This window comes from Tinamus guttatus, unplaced genomic scaffold, assembly GCF_059628265.1.
Source record: "Tinamus guttatus ecotype Peru unplaced genomic scaffold, ASM5962826v1 Tinamus_guttatus_pri_ptg000194l, whole genome shotgun sequence".
NCBI classification, from domain to species: Eukaryota; Metazoa; Chordata; class Aves; order Tinamiformes; family Tinamidae; genus Tinamus; species Tinamus guttatus.
This window is the reverse complement of record NW_028288728.1, coordinates 160,848-185,089: the sequence shown is the minus strand read 5'-3', so window position 1 is coordinate 185,089 and position 24,242 is coordinate 160,848. Positions and strand designations below refer to the sequence as shown.

Genomic DNA, 24,242 nt, shown 5'->3' with positions numbered 1-24,242 from the left:
TGCCTGGATTAGGCCAGTCATTAAGAAATTTTCCTTATGAATCTCCCTCTAATGGCATGAAGACTTAGGAATGCTTACTGTAATAAAGTAATTTAGTTATAAAGATGCTGGTATAGAGGAGGGGGACTTTGGAAGCTTAACTTCAAACACTTGTGGGCAGTTAATAGTGACAATGCCTGTAATGAGCTAGAATGTGCTGGGGCAGGTTCATTCTACCAAGGCTTCATTGCACCAAGTGAGATGTTTGTCATTTCTTGTTGCATCTATCGTTACTTGATGGTGTGCAGTGGTGTCCCCCCCACAGTTTTGGGGAAGTATGCTAAGAAATGTCTTAATTCTACTTTACTTCTTTGTAGTTGAAATTCAGCATGAAAGCTGGAGTTCTGCTTCTGATACTGAGATAAATGAGAAGTGTGTTCAGCAGATAAAATGGGACGTGTTAAGATCTTGTTTAGCTACTTTGCGTAGAGTGCGGCAGTGTTTGTATGAGAGGCATGTGACGGTTGTGGTAACAGCGGGTGAAAGGGGAATAAAATTACCAAGTGTTCACATGCTTTATAAGGGGCACCCGCAGGCCTTGTGAAATCATCTGGTATCTTGCTCAGGGAATTGAAACAGGCCTTTTTTAGCTCTGCTCTAGTTCAGATTCAGCAGGGATTGGAGTTCTCCTGATACGCTTCCACATCAGACTAATAATTAGTTCGATCTGAACCATTTTGATGACATTTCACACATTTCAACTGACTCTTTTTTTTTTTTCCCCCTCACTTAAAGGTTCAGATAGGTATCCTAGCTGCTTAGTGGTGTTAGACTCTGGAAGAAGGTGTGATGATTCAGTGGTCAGTCGGGCTTCAATGGGAGCAGATATCTTGTTTCTTTCCCTTTCCATCTTCATCCTTTAACTTTTACAACTCCTAGAACCTTCCTAGATCCTCTGCTGTTCATAGTACACCCTCGTTTTGCCTCTCCTGGCCAACTACTCATTGTACATTGAGGGAGGAGGGAAGTGAGGTGGGAAGAGAATGTGAAATTGTTTGGTAACTCAGTCAAAAAATGGAGGTGACCTGTTTCTCAGAAGGTGTAACTGAACATGCTTTTAGTCCATAGCTGGTTAAAATTCTGATTCAGCTCCTGTTCAGAAGTAAGTAGCAGTAACTAGATCTGTTGGTCAGGGAACTGACCTTTCTGTGTGGTGTGAGTCTAGTGTGTGTCTCAAAGGTTTCCTAAGCAGTAAATTAGAATGAGGAAAAAAAAAAAAGTGGCGAACTATGTCTTTCCATACAGAAGTTCTTTTGTTGGTGTTGGGTTTTGGGTTTGATAAATCACCTGTAAACCAATGGTTCTTTGGAATGCCCTAAAGGTAATGCCAGGAAGTAACATAGCTGGAAATGGAAGGTTTATCTCAGATAATAAAAATCCAGCATCTCTATTCCATATGTTTTCTGTAGTTGTTCTCTAATATGCTGTTCTTACCCCTGTTCCTGCATATTAAAACCGCATTTCTTCCAGTGACTTGCTTTGCTGATGTCTTCTATATAAAGTCCAGCTAGTTCCTCTTGTACCAAGAGATTATCTTTCAGTAATTTCCTTGCTGTTTAAGAGGTGTAGACGAGCGAAGAATTGCTTGTTTTTAAAAAAATCTGTAAGCCCTGAATGGGGATAAGTGGTATTTTGCATCTATCCCGTCCCCTGGCAAAGGTCCTCAGGAAGAGGTGCTCTTGGTTTGGGGAATTCACGTGCCATTCATGCCAGTTCAGCGGTGTGCTGGCAGCATCAGGATGTCTATACAGTCTGATGGAGATGTGTTCCTTTGGCTCTGGCGTTAAGATTAGAGGCAGCAGCAAAAACATCACACGGTCAAAAGCCTTTTTGTTTTCTGACTCGGTTCTTAGCCATTGCTTTAGGTTAAGAAAAGAGCAAATGTGATTAATTCTATACCTTGCACCAAAACTGAAAGCAGTGTGTTTTGAGAAGGATAGTGGTTAAAATATCCATAGTGGAATACTGACATTTTTGTTGTAAGCCTTTCTGAAGTGTGATGCTAGTCTGAAATAAACATTTTTTCCCCCAGATATTCTATTTTTTATCCTCATTGCAATGTTAGAATAACTCAGTCTACAGGGTGTTTCTTCTGTAACTACCAGGTTTGCAAACTAAGTCTACAGTCTGAAATTCAAGCTGTGTCTTTTTTTGTTAGTCACTAGAGAGTTAGGAGGAAAATCAGTAGGACAATGCTGTTCTCCGTTGTCTATTATTTCTAAATTAAGGGTTTTTTTGTTATTACATTTTTAAACAACCTTGAAATACTATTGTCAAACTGTAGGTGGAACTTAGACCAAATTTCATCACACAGTTTGCAGATTAAATGTATGCAGAGTGAGAGAAAGTGGAATCACTTTCAGCACAGTTTCTATGGGTGTGGTCTATAAAATAAAGCTTTGTTGGGGAAACCATTCTATATACTTAGAAATTACCCCAGGGTGCCAGGCAGTTCATGGACAGGGAACCCTAATGTCACGAGCGCTGTGAGCAGACAGCAATATACTTTAATATAACGAGTCTTATGATCATGGGGCAGAAAAGGGTGTTAGGGTTTGTGTTTGCACAGACAGGTTTTAATGACACACCACATAGTGCTATGCAGTTGAGGCTGGAACTGTCACTTCTGTCTTTATTTTTTAAGTGGTGGATGAGAGTTAGAAGTCTTTATTTTCTTTTTCTTTTTTTTTTTTTTTTTAGGAGGAAATTAAAATGCTCTTTGACAGTTTATGCGAGGAAGTGAAATAACGAAAAGGTGAAGTTCCCTCTCCACAAAGACAAGGGAAGTGTTGTTGAACAATTAGGATAAGAAAGGCTTTAGATATGCATATTTTTTTTAAAAAAAAAACAAAAACACATTTTCTTTGAAAATAAAATCTTTGAAGAAGTTCAGTCTTCACAACTTTACTGAATGGATAGAGGTGGTGGAATCACTGTGCATCTACTTAGGCTAGGAAGATCTCTGGATAAAACTGAGATAAAATTGGATCTGAGGAAATAAGGCTTCTTCTTTTCTGCCTGTATTATGCTTAATTCTTTAATAAGAGCAAAAAACATATATATTAAACGTATATTTAAAAAACACGTGCAAAAGAAAATCTATTACTATATGAAATAAGAAGAAAGGATCTGACTTTACAGACACAGTCACGTTGTGTTCCTAGTGGTTATGCAAAGGGATTTTTAGGTTTTCTGTTTCCCGAGCTATTTTGACTTGGTGGGCAATGGCTTCTGTGTGTATTTTTACCAGTTAAAATATACTGTGAATTTTAAAGTCACTTAGAAAAGCTGTCAGTGGGTAGATTGAAACCATCATAAGTGTTTCTCTTAAATAAATACAATGATAAATTAATTGTGGAATAATTCAGCTTACAAGTATGGATTTACAAATTGCACAATGTACATGAGCTATGGGGAAATAATATCTGAGGCTTACCTCTGGGACCAATGTCAAAAGAAGGTATTTACTTTGTTTTTCTCTCCATCTTGGCTGCTGTAGATAGGTACAGAGGGTAGCCTTCTCCTGCTCTGAGCTTCCAAATTTATTTCTAACAGTTCTTTTATTTCCTGTTGCAGAGCAATTGGTAGCTTGAAAGATGTGTTCATTTTTGGCAATATGAAGTTACAGGGATTCAGACACTGCATAAGTTTATATGGAGAAAGAGTTAAGAGTAATACTGAGGCAAGCAAACAGAACTACTTGTTTTTGATACATTTTAATATATTTGGTAAGTAGAGTTATGTTTTTATAGCATGTGCAGTTTGTGACCTTTGTACTCTGTCATGCAAATGATTAATGCCATAAACAGTAATTAAATTTTGCTGCAGGATTAAATAGGAGCAATGGAGCCTTTAACTAAGGCACCACTAGAAAAAAAAATAGGGTTTAAAGAGTAGCTCTTTTAGTTGAGAGAAGGTGGAAAATGTGAATCTAATGCTTTAAATATTTTTATTTAGTAGGCTTGAGTCTTTTGTATAGTGCACAAGGTCACAAGTCTTTATAACAAGTTGGTCAATCAGACTTAAATGGCTGAATTTTAATCTGCTAAGCTTATTAGACAAACAGCAATGCTTGTATCGCTCCAGTTAAGTTTGCCACAAGTTTGAGTGTAACCTCATCAAAAATGATGGCTGCTAAATCAATTTGGATTTGAATTTAGCAGAGTTGTATTGTCCTGCGTTTCATTTATTTTATAGCTCTATTTCTGTGTTTTGTATCTCATACATCACTTTCAGGTGGTATCTAATACTTAGCAATCATATATAGGTATATCTAAATTAAACTGACGAGTGTTTAACTGATATTTTAAAGTTGTAATCTTCACTGTTGGAGATGTATGTTCTGTTTCAAAGGCAAATGAAGTTGGTTTTACTAGAACCCCTTTTTGGGGGTGGAGTGGACAACAAAGTTTTGTGTGTTTGGGACTTAATTATTAAAACTGGTTGGAGTGAGTGTATGTTGTGCATGATTTGATCCACAAATGTATTTATGCGCAGCTTTCTGCAGTCGTGCCTTTTTCTAGTAAGAATTTTCATTCAAACTGTAGTAAGGCACGGATCTCCTGACTTAGAATACAACTCTTAGATGTCGATATTTGTTCGTATTTTGCAATGAAGTAAAATGATTCCTCTGTTTTGTAGTGCTTATAAGACCTGTCCTCTATGGGGGCCCTTCTACTGCGGAAATATAAACATATTCTGCTGCAAAGGCAGGAGATTTCTTGCATGATCTTTAGCAGAGGAGTGAACAGTAAAATCTAGCCAAGATGCTTTGCGGTGTTATTGAAAGTATAATATAGATATCTGTATGTATCTAAGATGCAGTCTTGGATGCTTTAGTGAAATAGTAAGTGCTAGTACTTCAATAAAAAGGCAAAAGCTGACTGTTTAAGACAGCTGGAATATTATTATTTTAAAACACTTTTCATGATCCATCTCCTGGATTACACTTAGGAGGCAGTGTGTTTTGCCTTCAGCATCTTCATGCCGTTCTTCTAGTACTGATTCATTTTATAAATCATGCAAACAAGCAAAAATGAGAAAATAAAGAGTTTGCCATGATGACAGCTCTGTTAATAGAACGGTTAAATAAAAATGGTCCTTCTGTGTGTATCGGAGGAGATTAGGACAAGCAGAAGAAACAGATAAGCCTTTTATCACAAAGACTAGACGAGAGCATGACAAACTTCGGAAACCAAAAGTTTGAATGTATTTCTTGACTGGAGAAAGATACTAGATACTGTGGTCACAGTGTCTGGGAAAACAGATAAATCGGATTCAAATTTGCAGAACAAATGAAGTTAGTAGAATTGTCTTTGGAATAAGCAATGTAGTTGAGAAAACAGGTACATTTCCTAAACCTATTTCTTCACTTGTCCATTAAAACTTCTTTCTGTAATTTCAGTATGTTGCTGAAGTTTGCCTTCCTGTCTGTTGTTATTGAGGTCATTTTTTTTTTCTTTTGATTTTTATATTTTTTAAATACTCTGGGCCTCTTGAACTTTCTTTTCTCAGATTTGTTATTTTCTTTGTGGTCTTTGTTTTCCTAAAACTAGAAAAGATGCATTAATTGTGATTTTTTTTTTAAACACTACTGGCTTCTGGCCTTCCATTTGTGTTTGTTTTGTTTGCTTTTCTTTTTTTTTAAATATCACGTAATAATGAGAGAAGATAGTTACAGGTAATTACAGACAGAGTATTATGTAGAGCCCTGGGTCAGTGGATCTGGCCTACTACATAATGAGATTGGATGTGCAGATCAAAACATTCCTGAGTCACTAAATTAAAATAGCCATTTGCAACAGAAACCCAAGTGAGTAAAACTCCAGAAATCTGTACTGGAGATGTCTGCTGTACACAGGAGCATGTGGAAGGGGAGATGATACAAAATAGCTGGCCAGAGTTTTTCATGTACTTTTGATTTTTATCAAAACTTGTTTCCTTTAGAATTTATTTCGGTTTGGTTTTGTTATTTCCAGCTATAAATCATGCTTATACTGTTAGAGGAAATTTATGCTAGCAGAGCTGAGAGATACAATAAAATTTTCTTCCTTTCATCTGTTCTTAAGGTAAAAGATGTTTTTTGTGTATGTTTTGTATGTGTTTTTTATAAAATAAAGACTTCTGACAGTTTTGATCAGGTCTGGGCTGGTATCTTGTTGTATTTGAGCTATTTGAAGCTTCCATTTGTGTATCATTGAACCTTCCAGCTACTTCTTTGGATGCCAAACTCTGACATCAAGGCAATAATCAATGTTGTTGGTATAAAAGTATCTCTGAACTTCATTCGGACTTGGCTTCTCCATTTGTAGATTTCTAGGCATGTGGATTCAAAAACTGAGCATCTCGTAGCTGTTTTCCAGATTGATTGTCAAAAGCTTTTGCGACTCAAGTTGCTGAGACAGAATTGTAGGTAATGCTGTAATACCAGTAACAGCCAGAGATTACACAAAACCTTCAACTAGGTGTGAAGGTACAGTTAAAAAAAAAAAAATACTTTGCATCTGCTAGCCAGAGATTAAAAGAAAGATTGACAGTGACCAATTGAAGATTCCTAAAAATTAAAAAAAAAAAAAAAAAAGTAATCATTTGTGTAAGTGACTGTTGGTTGGTACTGGGTGCCTTGCTGTTGTCCTTATGCTGCTGCACCAAAACCTCCAGGTGTGTGAAAATTTCCTTGTGAATTCAGCGGGCGGTTTCAAGAACATTTAGAGCTTTTGCTTTATAAACTGTTGAAACGATTTGGGGTGATAATTTGCTAGCTAAGAGCTACCATGAAGTCCCACTCACATGAAGTTTATTGAATGGTAATCTGTTGCATAAATGACTGTGATTAATGACATGGATTAGATTTATCCTAGACCTCTTTAATCAGAAAGATGTTTTAATCCTTTGCAGTGATTTTTTCCCTGTGTTTTTCAGTAGCATCATCCAGCGTTTTAGCGAGTTATCTTGTTTGTTCTTTCTCTGATTTTTCATGTGGGAGGTGATCCAGGTGATGATTCCCAGTAATCTTTGCACCTTGGCCTTGGCCACAGGAAGAAGCAGTGTTTTATGTTGTTGGATTTTCTTATCTTCCTCTGTATATCCTGACGTGGGATTTCCTTGGTTTTACCTAATGCGTGTAATCTCTTTCAGGAGAAGGGAATGCAAATAGGATAAAACTGTACTTTTCCTGATAGAAGTTTGACCTGGCAAAATGACTAATTGTTACTCTGCAATTTATACACATTATCCATTTTAGTGCTGCCATGTAAAGTGGCATTAACATTTGCACAGTGCAATTCAGCTACTACATGTATTTGCAATGCTCTTTCATCTTAGTGCTGTTAATAAACTGTGAAGAAAGGTGTATTTAAATTATAAAATTTTATTTTCTGAAGGCATCTGATGTACCTAAACTGAAGCTTTTGGGGAGGCTGAGGAGTTATTCAGCTGCTGTTAGCCCTGTTTTTTGCCTGGATCTTGCTGCTTCCTAGCAGTGTGGCAGGACAGGATGGGATTCTGCTTCTCATGCGCCGCAGTTCTCAGTCCACTCTATTACTTTAAGCTTCTTTAGCAGTCTCTCTAACAACGTTGCAGATTATCAAGACTTCAGAATGAAGCTTCTCTAAGCACAGATATATGTGACTAGGGTGAACAAGTCTAAAGTCTTAAACAGATAACTATTGCTCTGGGTCGTGTAAGAGCTGTAGTAATCTGTGTCTTTTCTGCATGCGTTTGTCATGTAAAAAGACGGCGAGATGATGCTGAAGCTACAGATAAAATCACAGGGCTCTTGAATAGATACTTTAAAATATTTGTAACTTAACTTGTAATCATATTGCCGAACACGTTATAGGAAGATGTATGTTAAATGTATTCAAATTGCAGAGCACATCTAGACTCCCAATAGCTCTAATATTTATCTCTTTTTAAGTGAAAATGCTTTATAGGTATAGAGGCTTAACTCTTTTTTTGCTGTTGTTAGTTCATATCCATCTGTTATCTTTAGCATAGCAAGAAGAAAGGGTTGTTGTAGTAAAATAAGATGGTAATAACTTTGTAAAAAGTTTGACTAGCTTTTTTCTTTTCTTTTTTAAATCTTTAGGAGATCCAGTTTTAGAGCTGTGAGGAAGCTATTACCACTTACCTTAAGATAATCAAACTAGTTTCCAGGTAAGTAACATATTTTTGATTTTCTATAGATTAAAAATTTTAAAAAAGGAGAAAAAAAAAAAAAGAAAAAGAACTGAAGGAACAAAGTTCAAAATTTCACATAAATTTTCTCTATACCTCACTAAGCCAAGTTGAAAATGCCTTTCGATATTTTTATGGATAATACGTCTTATATATGTGTTTCTTTCTGCTTCCTGTCAAATATGACTTTTTTCCTAGAAAAATACCTGACTCTGAGAACCACCCTTAGTTAATCTAAGATGGACAGGATGCAGAGGCCGATGGGGTTATTTTATTTTGGGGGATAAAACAACATTCACTAACATGTTTTCTGATTTGGTGTTTTTATATGACTTTTACTAGTAAATAGTGATTGAAAGTAATTTAACACCTGTATATAGTCGTCTGCATTGGAAATCTCTGAAAAACTGGTAATGTTAAATACGATAGGCATTACGTTTTGTGAAGCCAAGGGTAGACAGTTGGCAGAAATGCCTTCAGGAATACACATTTTGCCCAAAATCTTCTAGTGCTTCCTGAACTTGTGTAATAAAGCATCAACTGGTGTAATTCATGTAGCAGTTGATAAACCCTTTCCAGGCTGGGCTCTGTAATGATTTGCTAATATTTGCTAGTATGCTATTACAGTTGTTATCGTTGCAAAAAGCTTGGCAGCTTTTGCAGTCCTTGCGGTCCAGACCTGTGTTACCTGTATTACGTATCGCAGAGTTGCACTGTTGGTGCCTCTGTTATGTTGGGTAGTGCTAGGACAGCAGCCTTCTCTTTTCCTGCCCTGCATGGCTTTGCGTTTCTTCTCTTTCTCTTTCCTGTTGTTTCTTATCTGTCTCTTTTTGGGCATTTCTCTATTCTCTGTTACTGGCTACATATAGAAAGACTCGGAAGGATTGGTTCAACCAAACCCTTTTGCATTCCTGCAATTTGGATAGAGTGTATGCATTAAAGTTAATGATCTCCATTGTCCTGTACCTAGTGGGTAAGTATCATCCAGCAGTGGTGGATGGTGGATTTCATGTCTGTTACAGCTGCACTCCAGTTTTCAGAACCACCAGCCAGATTCCCAGCACTGAAGAATCTTTCGACCTTGCTAAAATCCTTTTGGACAGCGTGTGTTTCAAGGTCTGCCAAAATCTTTGCATTGGCATCCACATCCATGGTTTGATTTCTGGTTGCTTGAATTTATAAATACAAAGGTATTAAAACTAAAACTTCAGTGAATGTTTTACTGCAACGTCCTGCTGTAGGAGTATTTTTAATATTGGTTAGTTCCCCCTGATTATTAAGGTAAACTTCCAAGTATCCTTAGTGCCTAATGGGAAGGAGCAAACATCTTAAGAGTAGAATACTCCAGTACAATAACTAGATTTATTGTACCATAGCTATGAAGTTAGTTATTATGGGATACAAGGCTTTAAGAGTACACATGATGCATGGCATTTTGGCATGTCTTGGACAGCAAGGTGCTTTTAGCCTTGATTTAAAATAAAAGCAAAAATAATCCTTGAAAAAGAAAAAACATGAAGAAAAGTGACACCACAGCTGTGTCAGTTCAAGAAGGAGATGCTCTGGGGTCTGGTGAGCCTGGTATTATCACTGAGATGATGTTCAAGGAGATTGTTTTAGCATATGGTAGGAATGTCCTTTAAAATAGCATTTTGGTTCCTCGTTTTAACAAAATAGGGTGCAAAAAGAGGTCCAGGCAAGAGTTCCTGTTAATAGCTCTCTGTTCAAAAGTTGCTGTGCTGCCTGTTGTTTGCCATATTAAGAGATTTGGGGAATTTCTTTGCGACTGAAGGATAGATTTATCAGTGCTGCTGAATGTCTTCAACTCCTTTTAAAAGAAGTCGTGCCTCCAGTGAGAAAATAGGAGTGAGCTGCTGGGCCTTTATTACATGTATGGAAAATAAAAGTACAAAATTAATTTGAAATGTGGAAATTGATATATTTTTTTAGGCATCTTGGTATTTTACTTTCCAAAAATTTGTTGGTGAATAAATATTTAATGCTGCAGCCTTGAAGCAAAATGAAAAGCTGCCATTGTTAGTCTGCTTTCAAATGCTAATGACCCTGAGATGCTGTGGATACTGCCCATTGAATTAGCCCTCTGTGGCTTTCCTGCTCCAAGGCTGTTTCACTAGCAGTGGTCTGTTCAGTGTTGGTAAAAGCATCTGTTCACTGGGTGAATAGTGCAAGAAACCTCCTTCCTCCTTCCCACCACAGAAATGCCCAGGCTTTGCGGGCAAAGCCGAGTCTTTCCCCATTCCTTCCAGGTATATTCTTGGCACTGGCTTGCTGTGGGGCTGGATGTGTGAGAGCCATCGTGCTGGAAGGAGGGGGAATTGGCAGCTGGGACTGGGAGGGAGAGCGAGACGGCCTTTTCTGCGGGCAGTTAGTGTTAGCTCATCTGAAGCTGAGTTCTCAAACGTGGCTCATCCAGTTTGGGGGTTTGCTGTTGACAAAAGGGATAGATTTTAGTCCTTCCTGCTTCAGGCTGCCATCTGACCTGCTGTCCCTCTCTTTGGTGCTGTCACTCATTGGCATGTTCTGTGAGATCATTTAATTCCTTAGAAGGAGAGAGAACTACCTGTCTTTCTTGGCTGGAGTAATAATTTGCTGTTTCAATGAGCTAAGTTTGGCTTACAAAAAGGTGAACAGCAGAGCTGGCACAAAGAAAGATGTTACCAATTTCTGGAAGCTTTTCTGAGACTTTGCGTTCTTACCAGGTTTGATTGATGTAGGCCAGCAGGTTCAAAATTAAGTATCCTTTTTAGCTTCCCGAAAGGAGTCGTTTTTTCCAAGGTTCAATTTACCATCTATGTGCTTCAAATGTTAAGACTGGTTTCCATATAATATATCAGATTTGATCAGTCTTTTACTCAAGCTGCTATGAATTATACTTTTTTATTATGTTGCAGTTAAGCTGACTAATGCAGGACATTCTGGGCCACAAATGGTTTAAAATATGCTGTTTAATCCAGGGGATTACTTTTCTTTATAGCCTTCTGAGAGAAACCTCTTCAGGAAATTCTGCTTGGTTAGGATGTATAGCAGATGGCTTGTTACTGCTGGAGACAACACTTTTAAATACTGAGCTTTCAGTGTTGTAAATTAGGGCCAGCTGTAAAACAGGAGGGTAGGTAATATTCTGATCCAGTTTTAAACTTGAATAACTTCCCCTTGATTGTCTTTCTTATTTTGCCCCCTATTTGAGAGGCCAAGGATTACATATTAGGAATAAGACTTGACCTGTTCAGTTCTTCTGAGTAACAGAACTTCCCAGGTGAATTGCCATTACCCTCTTCTCTGCCGTTCGTTGGCTATGCTGTCCTCTCTGTTCTGTAACAGTTTTGAAAAACAAACACGAGCACCGTTAGACTCACCTCTGAGCTCCAGAGAAGTTGAACTTTTGGGCCTGAAGTCTTTGAAGATTGTAGCAGTAGAAATTTTATTTCTGCGTTTCTCTGACAGCAGCCTACATGCTGATAGACATAACCTGAATGAAACTGAATTCACTTAAAAATAGTAGTCCTAATTTAACAGTAGTGAGTTTATTGCGCAGAACCTAGTGCAGCATCTGTGCCCTGAGGGCATTTTGGATCATTCTGCCTAAATAGAGAGGGGCTTTTAAACAAGGTAAAGGCAAAAATGTGCATAATGCTCTCAGACTTCCGCTTTGGGGCAGTACCTTCTTTGGAAAAGTTAAACCAGCAAGTTAAATGTCAACCAGAATGTGTTTCCTTTCTTTAATCCTGATTTTGGATTAATCCCACGGGTCCCTGAGAAGCAGCCGCTCAGGAGGGCAGTGAGGTGGCGGGCAGAGACACGAGCTCCTCCCGGCTGGCGGCCGCGCGCGGAGCTTCGGGAAGCGGCGAGGATGTGCGGGAGCCGGGGCGCCGGCGGGAAGCAGCGCGGCCAGGTGGAGCGGCCCGCGCGATTAGCGGGATTAGCGGCGACACGGCAGGATCACGGGGCTCTGACCTCGGCACCGGTGCCTCCGGGGGCCGGGAGCTGCCCGGTGGCTGCATGAGGAGCTTTGCGTCTGTTCCAATGCGCTCTTGGATGTGCCGTGCAGCGCTCTCGCTTTCCTGAAGTATTTTTCCTTTCAGTGAGTCGGATAATGTCCAAGTAAGTGCATCAGTTGCATTGTGTCTCTGAGCTGTCAATTTTTCCTCCCATGCAGAAACATTTCAGTAGCTTAATGTTGTCCTTGAAAGGAAACTCTTTCCCCGCTCACATTTTCACCTCTTTGACTTGGGGTGTATTTTTCTTATGTCCTGAATTCCTAACCAAAGCAGTAGGGTTTACATCTATTCCTTTCATTATTATTAATTTATAGCTTCTTCATTATGTAGCATTTAATTAAAATTACCAGAGCTACTGATGACTTCTTGAGGGAAATTAGGTGTGAATCAACTAGTTTAGCAGGTATATTCCACTTAAAGAAACTGGATGTGCTTCCCATTGTTAAATGAATTTAAAGGTGGGAAGGCCAAATGCCAAAAATATGAACCATAGAGGTGAATAAGAAAAGTCCAGTGTCTGTAATGGCTGTATCCTGGTCACACCTTGAAAAGCATGGTGGTACCATCTAGGAACATCACATCAGCAGTATGAGATTGTATCAATGGTGGTATTGGACGATCAGCAAAGCGTCAGGATTACTAATCTTCCTGCATAGGGATGAAATAATTGATTCATCCATGTGTTTTTCATTCAGCCCTGCTCCCTCTCCCGTGCAAGGGTTAGCAGCTCGTCCTAACAGCTCGCCCTGCATTAACACTCTCCTGGCTTGGGGGATATTGGTGCTGTCGGTGCTGAGTGAAGCGATGGCCTGAGGTTGGCGGAGGTGCCGGGGGAACACGATGCTGAGGATGCCGAGGGATTTTCCGTGTCGTGGCAGCAAGTGGGAGCATTTGCTCCATGCAGTGGAAATGTGTGCAGTTCCTCCTGTGCACTTAGAAACATGCAGTGAAAGGAGCAGCCTCTTAGACATTTATCTTAGCTAGCCATTTAGAAGCTAAAGTTATTATGCTAATTGTGGAAGATAAAGGGTTAAATTAGAAAAGTCTGGCACTTTAAATATCTTTTTCAGCGGCTGCATAATCTGATGTGGGCTAAATGTAATGACATAATCCAAAAATAGCCAGTAGGCTCCTCTTGGATGCTCATCCTTGCTGCAGTTGTGCAGCTCGAGTGGCAAGTGCTAATCTGCTAAGGATGTTAGAGGACATGGCATGTCTGTCAGCAGCACGTCCCAGGGACACCTCCAGGCTTTCGCGTTTCAATTTAGACTGGGAGGTTAATTCACATTCAAGTAATATCATTTAACTAGAATACGTGTTAAATGGTGATCCTCTGCTGTAAGTGATGAGAGGGGAGATTCACTTCTCTGAGTGGGCAGCTGTTTCCTTTTTTCCTGGTGGGATGCACAGGCCTCGTCCCACTGAATTTTGCTTAAAGGATTTTGCTTGACCCAGTGACACTGATAGGATGAGAGGCCGGGGCAGGGGAGGTTTCTTTAACATAACAAAGTGATGCGACTTAGCTTACCTTTGGCTTTCAGTTGCTAGTGGATAATTGCTCCGAGATATATAGGTCTTCTCCATGCAAAGGAAAAGGGAAAATTAAGCCTCTTAATTTCTATTCTTCTTGTCCCACAGATAACTGTCCCACCTAAAATAAACTTCTTTTTTTCCCCAGAATTTTCTTCTTTTTTGATCTCATTGCTGTCATTGTGTACTGATGTACATACACAGAGAGATCAGTATTGTTTGGTGGGTTTTTGTTTGTTTTTAACCAATCTCAGTAATATTTTGGTTTTAGATAGCCAGAGTAGCTTTTAAGGGGCAGGAACTGGCGGTGATGCTTTTGCAATAAACACTTGGTTGGCTCTGTGAACTTCTTCAGTGTAAGTATTTGGGGTGTTTTGCTATTTGACTATCCATAGGGAGTTTTGCCTTGGGATCCGAATGAAGCAGATCTGTTTGAAAAAGTGGTATTTTGCATTACATGGTGAGCTTCATACGGAAGCGTTTGGAATTCCCTGGCTCTTCCAAGTTTAGTTCAAGTGACTGGTATCATAAGGGTGCACTCTGCCCAAAGATTATCTATATGAGCTGTGCTGTCTTAAAGCCTAGTCTATTCTGCTCCGTTTATCAGAGCATTTGTGACATGTTTACTAATACTTGGTTTTAAGTTATTTTTAAAGTCAGAAGGAACCAGAGAGAGGTAATGATGTAGAGCTTGTGGCTTCTTAGGTCTTCATATGCAGCCCCTCTAGATAGCACTAATCTTGTGCTTGTTTCTTCCTATAAACAGTCTTTTTTTGCGATATGTAGCTACTGTGGATGGAGTCCATGAGGGCTGTCCTGGTGCAGGTTAGGCCTTTGGGGCATAAAGTTATTCCCGTCAGGATAGTGAAGTGTTCTGGCAAACCTGGAAAGGCGTGTGATGCACAGCTCGGGCGGGAGGGAACACCTGGCTCTTCGGGTTGCCACTAAAGTGTTTTTACATAGCGCTTAAAACGAACGAGGTTGAGCAACTTAGTCCTAGGTAGCTTATGAAACCCTAGTGCTGGATTTAGATCTTTCCACTTACCTCTGTGCAGGTTCAAACAGCCTCAGTGGAACAGCAGCCTCTCTGCTGTGGAGTTGTTCTGCTAGGTATTATCAATATTAATTTATCTAAATAAGACTAAGAAAGAAGATGAAGGAGCTTCAGTAGCTACAGGCCTCTGTAGTACACATCTGTAGCTAAACCACAGCTGTTCATTTTGTTTTTTTTGAAAGGAGTGGAATTGAGCTTTATTTACACTGGTGAGTCTATTGTGCCTGGAGCTGTGCTGAAAAAAATAGTTATTTTCACTGATAATTCGCTGATTCTGTAACATTGTAAGTTACACAGTATTCAAGCTTTTTTTTTTTCTCAAATCCCATTTAAACCTAATAAAAATACATTTTTATGTGAAAACTGGTTTCCAAGCTGATCTGGTTAACAAGGTGTGTGTTCCATTCTGCTTAAGCAATTCTTAATCTTTTTCTTCACTTGTTTGTTTGGGGACAGCTCCCTGTTCAGGTTATTAGTGCAAGATGGCAGACCAGAGGCAACGTTCGCTGTCGACCTCTGGAGAATCGTTATACCATGTGCTAGGACTGGACAAGAATGCCACTTCTGATGATATTAAAAAGTCATACAGGTAAAGTTGTGAGGCTCGATGCCGATTGCCAAGTAGCACAAAGATCTTTAATGACGTGTTTGACAAATGAGGTATTTCTGTGCAGACTGGACTTTAATTTTGCAAGGTAATATGCCATGGAAAGAAAATGAAAATATCTGGTTGCTTCTGACTGGAAAAAGAAGTGTAAAAATGTGCCTAAGTTTCATACAGAAATGTTAAAGCATTTTCATTTTATCTATAGTAAGTTTAATTCTTAAGTACACAGTCTCATTCTAGAGGTTTTTTTATTTCAAGTTGAACAAAGTTTTAAGGCAGTGAGATCAACATTAAATTCTTTCTTTACGTTACATAGCATTGTGTCTGGCTTACAGAGGTCACAGCTGTTTGATACTGCTCTGTTGTCCATCCATTTTAATTCTGGCACAGTGAGGTGTGGAGTAAAGATACAAATCAAGATGAAAACTGAGTATCAACAATGATTTTTATTATTATTACTGAATGTGTTCATAAGGTCTTAGTGGGGGAATTTATTTTTGAAAGAGGAGCTTTTGCTTTATTTGTTTTCTTAAAGGATCAGATGCATAAAATAGCTTCCCATTTTTCAGTTAAAAACAGGAGTGCTGCCCCTGTGCCACATTCCCCGAGATCTGTGGATATGCAATTCCCTCTTTACTTTAAGTGTGAGCTCCAGTTTTATTACTGTTTGACTACTGGCAATTGGCTTAACATGACACTAGGGGTCAGTAGTAGTCCGTACTTGAGCATACTCTCTTCAGATTTTTTTTTTTCCTTTTAGTCTTTAACATTTACCGTGACTTTTTCCCCTTTATTAGTACTCATGGTAGTTGCATAGTGAAAATTGTGGGTAAAAGGATGCACAGACTCTCCATATTTATCTATGTCTTCCTAAAAACATTTTCTTCATTGGGAAAAACTGTCCAAGATTTTGTTTGGAATAAGGCCACTCCAAAATCCTGGGGCCAAATGTAGTGCTTCCTACTTTCCTGAAACTAACTCTAATATTTCTGTCTTTACTGTTTCTCTACAATAGGAGAATTGACCAATTTCCACCCCTTACCCCCCACCCACTGGATGTCACACATCCTTTGCTGGCTTGTGGGCTGTGGAGTTTGTTACATGTAGGAAAGAGCAAATGAAAAATATTTATCTATTGTAGCCCGATAGTAGGCCAGCCATTCCAGAGAAGTTTACATAACTTATATGTAATTATACAAACTATGATTATTTCAGTCCTCGCTGGCACTAAGGCATTAGAGGCAGCCCTGGAACTTATTTTTCCAGGCAACATTTTACAGCTCTAAAGTGTTTCAAGTGTGCACAGAGTTTATTGTTTGAATGCTGTGATACATTTGTGTGTATGGAGAAATGTGTGCCTGCACAAATCCTTATTTTATGCTGGAAGTATCTGAATATTTTTTACCTCAGAGTTGTCCCATGTCAACAGCTGTGCAGGCTCTCAGAGTATTTCTCTTAAGTGGGGTTCTCGCAATAACTTTCTGTGGGACAAGTACCTTTTTGTGTGCTTGTCCACAGAAGAAAAATGGAATTTTTTTGTAGTTTGTATAGATGGAAAGCTATTTGTATAGAATTCTGTAGCATTTTCCTACATAAGAACACAAATGGCTCAAACTTCAAAACGGTGGTTTTTCTGTGATTATTTAGAAGGTGTTTGGTCAGTTATTTCTGCTCACTTCCTTTATTACCTGGACAATGCCTGAACTCACAAATTTATCAACATTTAATCTGAACTGTCAGGCTCTGTTCAGAGACCTCAAGGGGATTGTAAACGGCTGTCATTTAGTTGCAAGAGATGTAAAATGATTAGGGAGGTACATTGTGATTTCCTGGTATCTCGAAACTCTGAAAGCTTGTTCTATTTTAGCAAGCCTTGAACTGAAAAATAACTCTGTTCCTGCACAGGCATTGGTGAATTAACCACAGGTTATTGTCTATTCTATTTTTATGTTCAGATGCTGCAGATTAGCTGTGGCAACTAGCTTGTATTTACCCTTTGATGATGTGTGTGTGTGTTTTTTTTTTTTTTTTGGTTAGAGTGGCTCTCACTTTACTGGAAGTAAAACTTACATTTAAGTAAAACCTTAAGTAAAATAATGGAATGAATTAAAAACAAAACAACTACCAAACAACATGGGAACCCAAATTCCAGTTTTAACTCATAACAGTCCCTTTTTTTTTCTTCTTCAGGAAGCTTGCATTGAAATACCATCCTGATAAGAATCCTGATAATCCAGAGGCCGCAGAAAAGTTTAAAGAGATCAATAACGCACATGCAATATTGACTGATGCCACGAAGAGAAACATTTATGATAAGTATGGATCTCTGGGTCTGTATGTAGCAGAGCAGTTTGGAGAAGAAAATGTGAACACGTACTTCGTCCTGTCCAGCTGGTGGGCAAAGGTAAATAAAAGAAGGTGTTCTGGGTTGGTTTGTAAAACTTTTAGAAGAGCTCCATTTGAAAATTGAATGTTTGTGTTTATTCTTGGAAGTGCCCAATCTCTGACACCTTGTAACTTAACCTTCTGTAACTGCAACCTCAGGTTCAGCAGTATTTTTCTATAGTCTCTCAATGATACAAGTCTAAATAAAGACCTAGCAACAGTGGCATTAATGGCCTGGATCCTTCTAGTTTACATCGGTGAGGTTTGAGGAGTGCTCTCTGTGGTAACGTCTGCTAATGATCTTACACGAAGACTCCTGGCTGCACACTTGAGCCCACACATAACATCCTGTAAAGAACAGGCTAACGAGCTCTCTCAAAGTTATTCTGTGAAATCACAGAATCCAGATTAATTGTTCACTAGCCCATCCTTGGTTTTCATGCAGCGGAAACAGACCTGAGTGTCACTACTATAGGGAATGGCACTGCAAGCTCATGTTTCCTTAGAAATACTTTGTGTTTTCTTTTTGTGTGAGTTTAATACTATCTAAAGTTATTATCAATCTTTAATAGCACCAAATAATTATTATATTTTACTGGAGTCATGACACTTGTAATATGCTTGCATCACTTTAATGTATTTTTTAAAATGACTCATTTTATTCAAAAATGCAAGCAGCCTGCAGACTGTGCATTTCCCACACTCTCAATTTTGCATTTCACAGTTCCATTTTTTTTTCACTGCAGCCAGCATTGCTTCCCTCTTGCCTTTCTGGTGGGAAGGGAAGGTGTTCTATCACCACCCTGGCTTGCAGATTTGTATTTATTTTTTTCCAACAACCATGCAGTGACTAATGTGAATATTTTAATTTTGCCCTTTGGGCTTGCTGACAGCCGTGGCTCATTTTAGACTGGCCTGCCCCGCTGTCGGTAGCGCTGTAGCCCCAGCGCGTTTACCCTCAGCAGGAGCTTTGCAGCCTTGCTGCAGCCCTTGGTAAGCCTAAGTTCCTGCTTCCATAGGTGCACTGCAATCTGCATTTCCATAGCTAGTGTGAATCCAGGCTTATCCGTGCCAGCTGCACTCTAGCCCATACCATGTCTGGGTTTCAGTACAGGTATGTGTCCTAGATGGGTATCTTGTTTTATATTTTTTGCATATGTAGCAAAAAACAGATCATTCTAAACCTAACTTCTAGGATTTTTTTTCAGGTTAACCAGTATTCACCTCAGTGAATCAGTATTCACTTCAGTGTGAAATGGTCCTAGCTGCAGCCAGTTCTGCACATTTTCCTATTCATTCACCAACACATATCTCAAAGTTTGTAGCTAAAAAGATGTCACTAGATTGCTTTATTTTTCATCCTGGTTTCCATATCTGATTCTCACCAGCTCAGTGGTTGCTGTGTGATAGATGTAGGTTACAAATATTTTTTCTTCTGCCCTCTGCAGGCCTTGTTTGTCTTCTGTGGGCTCATCACGGGCTGCTATTGCTGCTGCTGTCTGTGCTGCTGCTGTAATTGCTGCTGTGGGAAGTGTAAACCTAAACCCCCCGAAGGCGAAGAGCAGGAATACTACGTCTCTCCAGAGGACTTGGAGGCACAGTTGCAGTCAGATGAAAGGGGTAGGTGGGAAAAGCTGAGGGGTTCCTGGAGTTACCATGAGAGCAGAGGCTCTGGCCTGGTGCTCAGCTCTGAGGAGCACTGCTCGCCTTGGAGGTGTGCTTAGATCTCCGGGTGTGCGTGTGCGTGGGAGGGAGAACACTAACAACACAGGAGTCTGTTGCTCTGGGTAACGCAACCACCAGAAATACCATTTTTAAAGAGGGGTGTAAAATTTTACTGCCAAATTGCCGCTTACCAAACCGTGGGGCACTGTTTTCCCTCCGCGCGCTGACCCTTCGTCTTCCCTTGCAGAGGCCTCGGACACACCTATTGTGGTACAGCCAGCGTCAGCCACAGAGACAACCCAGCTCACAGCCGACTCTCACCCCAGCTACCACACCGATGGATTTAATTAAGTTAAGGAAATACTGTAATTAGAATGGATAAGTAAATACATGGCCAACTCGACACTAGAATCATGAACATTAGAAGTAGAGATGAGGAGGGGGAAAATTTCTGCCACAGTAAGAAGGCAGCTTTCCAACCTGCCGAAAATATTTTGTAATCCCTTCAGCCTTTTGTCACCAGTGTCGTATCTTGATGATACGTTAAGTGCTGTAGCATGCAGTATTTAAAGCAGTTTATCTATGACCTTATTTGTTTCCTTTCCTTTTTCTTTTTTTTTTTATTAGCATGTATGGAGTTATGTTAAATGTCTGTGGTGTAACGTATTGAGTTGTCACAAAATAAGCGTGATGGAGACATTCTGCATTTTAAGCAGTGGTATTGGCCTAAAAATGAGATTTTGAAAAAGAAAATATTTCACAGAAGCCACCATGCTTCCATACAACTGAGCTGTTGAAGACCTTTAAAAGTCCATGTATTTTTCATGTGAATGCAACAAATCAATTCTTATTTGTCTTTCTTTGCCTGTGTTGTTATCTAAGCAAGTTTACAAAGCCAAGAACCAAAAATGCCAGTACTGCAGAGATAGATTTCTATTTAATGCTGGTTTTCGGCTTAAATAAATCTACCTTGAAAAATAAAAAGAGAGAGTTTCCAATCTTTGAAGAGTAAATTGATGAACAGCTGTTTATGCCCAAGGGGATCTTCAGTAACAGTGTAACCACAAACGTTAACTTGCCACAAAATCGAATGTAAATAGGTTGATTTGGTGGTCGTCATGGTGGACTTTGAAGTTCAAGCACAATTATGTTTTGCTTCTTCTTCTTTTTTTTTTTTCTGAAATTTCTCATGAACTTCTTTGTGGAATACTTAAATAGCTTTTTAAGAAGAAAACACCTTTCTTTGTGTTTATACTGTATAATTTGCACATAGTCTTGCATTTAGACTTGTTTACATCAGTGTTTTTCTGTCCCTCAGAAAAACTACGGGAAAACTATTGAAAAGTTTCCTGTACTGTTTCGTGACCAAACCATTTTGAATACTGCTCTTGAAACTGTGGATTATTGAGATTTATGACAACATTTTAGGCAGCTGGTGAGTTGCTGGTATATTTTGTTGTTAATAATCTTGCTTTAGACAATATTGAGTCAGGAGCTAGCATAGCTACCAGTAAGTATACACTTGGCACTTTTTAGCATTTATTTACAGCCTCTTTAATTTTGATCTTCATGGTTTTATATCACACTGCCTCTACTGTCCTTTTAATCCCCATCTCCCATTTTCATTTTTCACCTATTTCTCCTGAGAAATAATTTAAATTCTATCCAGTCTTTCCTTTTGAAGGTGTTTTATGCTACCTTTTTCTTTTTTTTTTTTTCTTTTTTTCAAGAGGCCCAGGTATTGCTTTAGCATGGGTTAAATCACTGTCAGTTTGTAGAAGACCACCAGAAAATTAAGACAACTCTCCTGCCTGAGCAGGACAGAGCACACTGCAACTTGATTGTCCTAGGTTTGTGAAAGGTATGATGTGTCTGGATATTGTCGAGATTAAATGGAGAGAGAGGAATATGAAAATCTGTTTGAAATATATTCCGTTCTATCTTCCTATGGACTGAAAATGATAGAGCACATACATACAGTCTGACATGAAACCCTGTCGAACTTTCCAGGTAAAATAAAAGGTCTTAACACTAAGTGAGAGGTGGTCACAAAGTCAGACTTCCCCATTGCAATTGCTACAAGCACAGTTATTGCCTGCATGTGAGCTTATTGCAGATAGATATGCTTTTGATGGGATATTAGGCTCCAAAAAATCACACTAAAACTTTTAATTAATGTCACTACATTTAAGAGACACAGTGGTTAAGTAAGTTCTTCTTTGTTGATATTCCTTCAGACCTAAAACTTTGTGAGTTATTAGTTTACTTTTAAACTCTTGTATCAGGCAAAACTGTCTTGGATGGCCTTGAAGACAGTCGTATGATTTGACTTGAGGTCCTTAATCAAAGTCTTTACTCCCTTGGAATGAAAATGATTTTTTTTTTTAGCTGGAAAAATAATGTTTCATGGTCTTTCCACGTACATTTTGTCTAAAGCGTGTTTTTAAGGCAGAGTTCCACCCTTGCATATGCTTGAATATCCGTACAGTCTTTATCCTTTAAAGTCTCAGTGGTCAAAATTGCCCTTATAATCCATGCAAATGAATCAATATTCTTGGTTAAAAATTAAATAAATAAATGAAAGTCATAGCTTTTTGAGGCCTTTGTAAATCAGCGTGATTGATGAGAGTACTCAGTGCTGTTTCCTGCTGTGCTGTAGTCTATAAAACTCTTCTGTTTCCACGTTTTGATCTGGATGTGCAATACAAAAGGCCAGCTGCTGCTCCGCTGTGGAGCAACTGGGACTTCTAATGTCAGAGTCGATTGTTGGTGTTAATTCCAAATAAGGTTCTATTTCTTGGTCACCCTGGGGTGCTTGTGTCAACTCTTCTAGTCCAGTGGAGATCACGGCTTGGAGACTGAGCACGTTAGGGACTCGCGTGACCTTCCCTGTGGCCGTGGGCGCAGTGACTCCTGCTCCTTTCCCCCGGAGCAGCGCAGTGCGAGGAGGCCCTGCAGCCTCCTGTGTGCGAGCTGATAGCGAAACTGAAATGTGTGCAGCAAATGCATTGAGCAAGGCATGAATAAAAGATCAGTATCTTTCTTTTCAGCTCTGTGGTTGTGCACATAGTAATTTAATTCGCATATTGTTTATGCCCATATGATGTTGGATGCTCCAAGGGAAACTGAGATCCCGATTTCAAGAAATGAAGGGGGAAAAACGTATATTAGTGTTTTTTGAAGCTACTGAATTTGCCCAGGTTAGCCTTTAATCTCTGAATTTAAGATGACTGCATATTAATGACCTCTTGATTTCTGTCTTTCCTGACTTCTCGGTCTCTGTAAGAAATAATTATTTAAACACTATTTCCTTAAAACAATAACTGTGCAATCAGAAGACACATAGTTAGATTCCCATTTTTTTCTTAGGTCATAAGTAAGGTACTTGTGCATTGTGCAGTTACACGAGTTGCACTTCTGTCTTTGCAAAATGTCTAAATTGAATCCCAGTGAGTGCAAAATTGCATTGGAAATAATGGTTAAAAATCTGGTGCTTATGGATCTCTGCATCTCTGAGCTTAAGTGTATAGAGCTGCACTGTCCCTACCAGAGCTGAAAAGCATAGCTTTAAAGGCACCGAAGCCTGGGTGAAAATGCTTGTTACTGGCTTACATGCAGAATGTTTCCTTCCCAAATTACACCTGAGCACTGTTCATCTCTATTTTGGTGTGTTGCCAGAAGTAAAACCTGAGCTTTTTGGTTTGTTCTGTTTTTAAAGACATTTAAAGTCATTTTAAAGTCATTTTTACACATTACCCAAGACTTCTGTTTAAGTAGCCCAGTCACTTGTAGTTCCTTGTTATCAGGAGCAACGTATGGGGAATCTCACCTGGAAAGTTCCAGGGACTGGTATCAAGGGCCACTAATTTTAATCCAGAAATTTGGTTGTGTGAAGAGCCGTGGTGTTTGTAACTTGGGATAAGCAGAGCTGCTGCCTCCTTTCAGGGGCTGTTTAGGTACCATCTTTTCTGACAGCAGCAGAGCTATCCTAAAGTCCTGGTGCTGGATGTGCTGTGCTCTGTCCTCCTGTGCGCGGGGATGTCCCCAGACCCGATGCAACAAATAATTCAACACTTGAAGAGGATGAAGGGGGGTCGCACCTGTTAAATGCCAGTTTCTTTTTGTTAGTAATATGTGTAGTAAGTTCTTAACTATTTATCTGTATATAAATTTGTTTATGTACACATCACTGGCATCTGATACTGTGTAGATTTCTGCTAATTCCATGCAGTGATGTTTTTGGAGGCACATTATCTTTTTAGTCTTATTTTTAGATCTGTAGTCTTTTTAAACTGCTTTAGATATTTGTGCTCATAGTGTTCTTGAAAATGTGATGCTCTTTGAAATTTATATGCACACAGCCTACAGTACACTTAGAAACACCTGCTTAGGAAGAGGGCTTTAACGTGGTATTGAGAACTACTGTCTTGCAACAGTGCTGTGGAAGGGGTGGCCACGGTTCTGAAAACCCTCCATGTGGGAGCACGTAGGCGTTGCAGGTAGGGATAACCAGGGCAGGAGCCTGAGAGGAAATACATTCCTGTTCCGTTTTCAAAATGCTTGGTTACATGGTGTGGAGGGGTGTGAAGATGCTTTTTGGGGATGCCAATCTTAGAGCATTCGTAATTATGCAGCCCTTGAGAGAGGTACCTGTTTTCTTAACTAGTTTGTGCCCCCTGTCTGGTGCCCTTCAGTGTTCTTGACATTTCCAAATACCTTAGGAAATGCATTTGTGCTGCAGTTCTTTCTAGCCAGTGCAACTGGA

General features: G+C 39.3%; 1 protein-coding gene across 1 annotated transcript; it reads left to right on the top strand.

Moving 5' to 3' along the window:
- Nucleotides 1–8,127: 8,127 nt before the first annotated feature.
- On the top strand, nt 8,128–20,750 carry DNAJC5 (DnaJ heat shock protein family (Hsp40) member C5). The gene is made up of 5 exons (XM_088523532.1): nt 8,128–8,196; nt 15,277–15,409; nt 17,618–17,831; nt 19,261–19,432; nt 19,725–20,750. Exons 2-5 carry the CDS (start codon nt 15,303–15,305, stop codon nt 19,826–19,828), a joined length of 597 nt encoding a protein of 198 aa, XP_088379658.1. The 5' UTR covers nt 8,128–8,196; nt 15,277–15,302; the 3' UTR covers nt 19,829–20,750.
- Nucleotides 20,751–24,242: the final 3,492 nt, after the last annotated feature.

Excerpts from the sequence above, each read along its gene's own strand:
- DNAJC5 (XM_088523532.1), top strand. The coding sequence starts at position 15,303 with ATGGCAGACCAGAGGCAACGTTCGCTGTCGACCTCTGGAGAATCGTTA. Across the intron at positions 17,832-19,260 it reads TGTCCAGCTGGTGGGCAAAG|GCCTTGTTTGTCTTCTGTGG; the intron begins GTAAATAAAAGA and ends TGCCCTCTGCAG. Across the intron at positions 19,433-19,724 it reads GTTGCAGTCAGATGAAAGGG|AGGCCTCGGACACACCTATT; the intron begins GTAGGTGGGAAA and ends CTTCCCTTGCAG.